This window comes from Myotis nattereri (genome assembly GCF_964212035.1).
Source record: "Myotis nattereri genome assembly, chromosome: X".
Classification (NCBI taxonomy): Eukaryota; Metazoa; Chordata; class Mammalia; order Chiroptera; family Vespertilionidae; genus Myotis; species Myotis nattereri.
In genome coordinates, this window is record NC_138078.1 from 143,915,801 (window position 1) to 143,921,617 (window position 5,817).

General features: G+C 45.6%; 1 protein-coding gene across 1 annotated transcript; it reads right to left on the minus strand.

Annotated features, from left to right (window-relative positions):
* Positions 1–675: 675 nt before the first annotated feature.
* Positions 676–5,616, minus strand: UBQLN2 (ubiquilin 2). The gene has a single exon (XM_081115394.1). The coding sequence runs from the start codon at positions 5,358–5,360 to the stop codon at positions 3,483–3,485; it is 1,878 nt and encodes a 625-aa protein (XP_080971520.1). The 5' UTR covers positions 5,361–5,616; the 3' UTR covers positions 676–3,482.
* Positions 5,617–5,817: the final 201 nt, after the last annotated feature.

The window sequence follows — 5,817 nt, forward strand, 5'->3', positions numbered from 1 at the left end:
CCTGCTGATCACAGCCCCAGTATATAAACTTATACCTTCCAGCAGCCCAGTGTGAGCTCAGGGAGGGGGCGACAAGCAGTAAACAGTGAATGCCTATAAGCACTGCCCCACTCTTCCTGGAGGGGAAGGGTTGGCAGGTCAGGATGTACCCTTCTTGATCCCATGGTGAATAAATAGATACACTGTGAATTGATTGTAGATAAATAAAACCCCAAACCAAAACAGAGCCTGGAAAAACAACTTGCAAAATAATAGAAAAAAAACTACCTCATGTAAGGCATGGAGGAAGGACAAAGAGTTCAAAGTGATTTTTGAAAGAGGAAATACAGTTATAAACAAAAACATACTAGAAAGCAAAATAAAAACTACAGTACACTTAATAAAGCCTTGAGTCTTTTCCAGGAGAAAACCAAATGTATTAAAAATCAGACAAACATTTTGCTAGAGTAATTAAGGAATTCTGTTCCTTAAATGCTTGAAAGAAATTTACCTGCTAAACCGTCTGAGCCAGGCCTCCGACAACATCCAGTTTTTCTTGCTGCTACTGATTTACTGCTGTTTTCTATGCCACTGGCATATTTTAGGGTTTATTTCCCTGTAAAAGCATCCATGCCATTCATTAAAATTCTCATTTTTATGGCAGACTTTGTCTTTATTATGATCACAAACACCCAGCATGATATAGCAATGAAATAACAAATCATATTTCTTACCTTGGTTTTCTGAGGAACGCTGATAGGCCAAATGTTATGAGGTGCGTTTAAAATTAAAAAGGTGTCCTTTATTCAAATCAGTTTGGGAAGTGCTGAATGAAACAAAGTTAAATAGCTTTTATTCTTTTTTTTTTTTTTAACTAAATAGCTTTTTTCCCCCAATATATTTTATTGATTTTCCACAGAGAGGAAGGGAGAGAGATAGAGAGTCAGAAACACTGATGAGAGAGAAACATCGATCAGCTGCCTCCTGCACACCTCCAACTGGGGAAGTGTCTGCAACCCAGGTACATGCCCTTGACCAGAATCGAACCTGGGACCTTTCAGTCCGCAGGCCGACGCTCTATCCGCTGAGCCAAACCGGCTTTGGCAATAGCTTTTATTCTTAAAAAAAAATAATACTGGTCAATATTTACTGCACCAGGGCTCTTGAAGAGGGGCTGTAGTACACGGCGTGTTGCAAACTTATTTGATCATCTCCCAGAGGAATGTGTTTTCAAAAATGCAATTTTGAATCGCTGTAGCAAACCTCGTCTGGTTAAAATGAAAACCCAGACAAGAATGCCCCTGCCACTTTTATTACTTGGACTGTTCTAGAAGTGTTTACCCCATGCAGTCAGAAACTATATTAAATTTTGAAAAGGAACACATATTATTCTAACTTATCATTGATATGACTGCTTACTAGGAAAAACTCAGGGATTAAATGAATATCTCTGAAATGAATAGATTTCAGGAAATTGCCAATTTAAAATTATTCTATGAAAGTATTCTTACCCTATGTAGCAAAAATGCCCATATAGGTAACAAATTGAATAAGAGCTCCCATTCGCATTATTTTTTCCTGTGTGTATGTGTTACCTAGGAATACATTTATCATAGATTATACAGGACTTTAATAAATGAAAAGCCCCTAAAGGATATAAAATGTTTTTTAAATGAGACAAAGTATCATGTTCCTGGAAAGCACTGCAATTCTATAATTCTCACTATTATACCAATTTAAGACAGTCCCAACCAAATTCCCAATTTATTCTTGGGGGAAACCAATTAACTGCAAAGTTCATGTGGTACAAATAAATGCCAGAATCGTCCAAAATTGTGAAAAATAGCCCAGCGGGTGTGGCTCAGTGGTTGAGCATCGACCCATGAACCAGGTCATGGTTGGATTCTCAGGCAGGGCACATGCCCAGGTTGTGGGCTTGATCCCAGTAGGGGGCATACAGGAGGCAGCTTCTCTTGTCACTGATGTTTCTATCTCTCCCTCTCCCTTCCTCTCTGAAATCAATAAAAACGTATTTTTACATAAATTGTGAAAAACCCAAAATAAAGTGTGTGTGTGTGTGTGTGTGTGTGTGTATTTCAAATGGATGGTGCTCAAGAGATAAATACTAGCTAACAACTGGCTAATTTTGGGGAAAGAAAAAAAAAATTAAATCCCTAAACCTGTATATCAAAATCATTGCAGAAGAGAAAAGGAGTATTTTTTTTTTTTTAGTAAAACCATTAAAATTAGAGAAATATAGGATAAGATTTATAAAATCTTGGGGTGGAGCAATGCTACTAAACAGTATCCTAGGGCCAGAAGGCAAAAAGGAAGCCATTTATCCATTTTTTATTATTTTTTATTTTTTTTTAGTCATTTTAATGCTTTTTTTCCCTGTGCATAAGAGAAATAACTGATAGAGTCAAAAGATACAGTATCCTTTACACATCGCAGTTAAAAGTAATGCAAACATCACATGACATTTTCAGTGAAAGTTACATTTCCAATTACAAATCAAAATGTGTATTATGAGGGTCTCTTTATGAGAGAAGCTGAGAAGGAAATCTTAGGTCAAAAGCACTTTCCTGGCATTACTACACTGATCCTTCAGGCCGCACAAAGATTAAGGTCATATACAGTCAATCAGCAAATGTTGACACAATTTCACACAGTAAGTTTTCTGTACAATTAAATGTATACTTAGAAATACCAGGATAAACATTTCTACTATATTTTAACTGAACTTGCCTAGCCAACATTTTCACTGAGAAGTTGATCAAAGATGCTGTAAGATTCTACAAAATTGTTACATACCTAGCTCCAGAAATACTTATATTCTTTCTCACTGTGATTACACATATTATGCTCAGAAACTCTGTTGTAACATTTCTAGATGTACAGTTCCAATTGTGCTTACTGTACTGTATACAAATATAGCAAAAAATCAAAGAATGATATAAACCTTACAGCATTTTGCTAGCAAAAATACATGCCAAAGTCACAATAAGCAATATTGTACCACAAATTAGAGAGCTTCAGATAATTTGCTTCTTGTTTTAATATTTCCCATTCTACATTAAATTACTATCATAGGCTAATGTTTAAAATGCAAACAAATTGGACATCTGAAGAACAAAACTTGTTCACCCAACTGTGAAGTTTGATACCTGTTTCCAAAAATCACAATAAATGCAGAATAAAGAGAAGTGTCTGCATGCAACACTTTTGAGAAAAACAGTAAAACAGTATTGATTCCCACCATTCAAAACAGACAAGGAAGGAAATGGAAGGAGAGAGGGAGGGAGGGAGAGGGGAGGGAGCAGAGAGGAAAGGAAGGAAGGAAGGAGGCAGGTATGGACTCCACCTTAAAATCTATCATTAGATTTATAACTAGACAGATTGAAAAGAATCAAAATGAAAGTAAAGCATGATTTGTGTGTGTTTAAAGATTTAAGAGCCATTATCAAAAATAAGATACATTTTTCCAAGGTACAGAAATGTAATTAGGATGGCTGGGAGCCCAGCAGCCGCTCAATGGCTGCATTGATGTCGCCTCCTGTTGCTATTAGAGCCTGCAAGTTAGCTTCGCGGTTTAAGAAGCCCATTGCGTTGAGCTGTTCCAGTTGTTGCTGAAATCTGACTTCTGGAATTGGCAGCTGAGGAGGATTTCCTCCAGCCAGAGCCTGCACCATTTGCTGAATGAACTGCTGGCTGGGTCCAGATTCTGATGTTGGGCTCGTGGTTTCACTGGATGCAGAGCTAGGCACGGTGGGCCCAGGGGTGCTGCCAGAACCAGTGGAGCCAGGAGGACCCGCAGGGCCAGTGGGTCCTATGGGCCCAATCGGCCCAATGGGGGTAAACGGCACAATGGGGCCGATGGGACCTATGGGTGTGACTGGGCCTACAGGGCCTATGGCGGTTCCCAGCACCCCCACCCCCACACCTGGAGTGAAGCTTGGAATGAGGCCAGGCGCTTCAGAGGCTAATGTCTGTAGCCCCTGCTGGATCTGCATTAGCGCCTGCATGGCTCTCGGGTTTGTCATGGCTGACAGCGTGTCTGGACTCTGCATCTGCTGCAGGAAAGAAGGGACCTGCGGACGAACCTGCTCCTGTAGCTGAGGGTTTCCCGAGAACACGGGGTTGTTCAGCATCATCTGTGCAGCCAAATCTGGATTCTGGGTCAGCGACTGCATCATGCTTCTCATGTAGGGCGCAGACAGCATATTCTGGATCAGCTGGGGGTTTTCAGTTATCTGTTGCAGCAGGCTCTGCATGCCCGGGGTGCTGAAGACGCTGGCGACATAATTGGCCGCGGCCATAGTGTTCCCGGGATTATTGGAGCTACCGCTGGACCCGCTGCCGCTGCTCGAGGTGGTGCCGGTGGTTGCAGAACTGTGAGTAGCCGACGGTGGTGCCCACGGATTGGGCAGCGGATCTCGATTTTCGGTGCGGGAAGGCTGCGAACCTTCGCCGGTGGAGGAACTGCTCCCCACGGAGGCAAACGGATTACCCCCAAACTGCTCTTGTGCAGCATTCAGCATCGGCTCTTGAATGTCAGTGTACATGCGCCGTAGGGCATTATAGCCCCCCGGGATGCTTTCGAGATTGCTGAGGGCCAGGTCTTGATTTCTCATCATCTCCTGCATCATGGCTGGATTCCTGGCGATTTCGAGGGTCTGCCTCATTATATCTGGGTTGTTGAGCAGGTGACTGATTTCTGGGTTTCTCTGAATCAATTGTTGCATCTGTGGATTGGCCATGATGAGCTGCCTCATCAGATCGGGATTCGAAAGCATGCTCTGAACAAAGGGATTTTCCATGATTTGGAGCATCATCTCAGGGCTGGACAGGAGCTGCTGCTGCATCTGGTTCTGCAGCTCGGTGAAGCTGGTCGAGGTCAAGCCCAGGCTGCTAAGGCTCGCAAGGCCTCCCAGGCTCCCCAACCCAAACGGGTTGCTATTTGTGGAAATAGGTGTGGAGTTACTCCTGGGAGTCGACGCGGTGGTGGTAGTAGTAGTCGTTCCCGCGGTCGTGCTGGGCTGTGTGGTCTGGCCCTGAGGTCGGTTCTGGCTTTTGATGACAAGGTGAACGGTCAGTCCATCATGGATGCCGTGCTGGCTTAAGGTATCTTGATCTTTTAGGATTTTTCCGGCGAAGATCAGCACCAGCTGATCCGTTTGGGATTTGAAGCGTTTCGAGATCGCTTCCTTGAACTGCTGCACCGAGCTATTCTCGGGCACCGCGAACTCCTCTTTCTCTTTGGGGGTCTTCACGGTGACTTTGATGATTTTGGGCTCGGCCGGGGGAGAGGCTGAGCCTTGGGCCGCAGCAGGGCCGCGGGAGGGGCGCGGGGGGCCGCTGCTCTCGCCGTTCTCAGCCATGGCGGCCGCGGTGACGCAGGCAGACAGGGAAGGCGCGGGCGGACGGGCGAGAGAGAGAAAGCGAGGGAAGGAGGAGAAAGGAGGCGCCGCCGCAGCAGGCTGGGCCGGCTCGGGCGGGGAGCGCGGAGCACAGTACCTCGGTGATGAAGGCTGCGGGCTTCCGCTCCTCGGCTGGAGAGATGGCTCCGTGTAGGCCGCGGGCCGAGATCTCAGCGCTCAGGGCTCTGGGCCTCCGCCGCCGCCGCCGCCGCCACCGCCGTGTGATCCTACCGCGCGCGCTCCCAGCAACTCCCGCAGCCGCTCCGCCCGCTCCTCCCCGCCCCGCCCCTCCCCCCGCGCGCGCCCCTCCCCCCGCCGCTGACGCGGCGCCAGGCCCAGAATGATAGCTGCGACTCGATCAAAATGAAAAACTTCTGGAACGAAAAAACCCAGGGCGAGGGAGAGCAGCAGAGAGGGA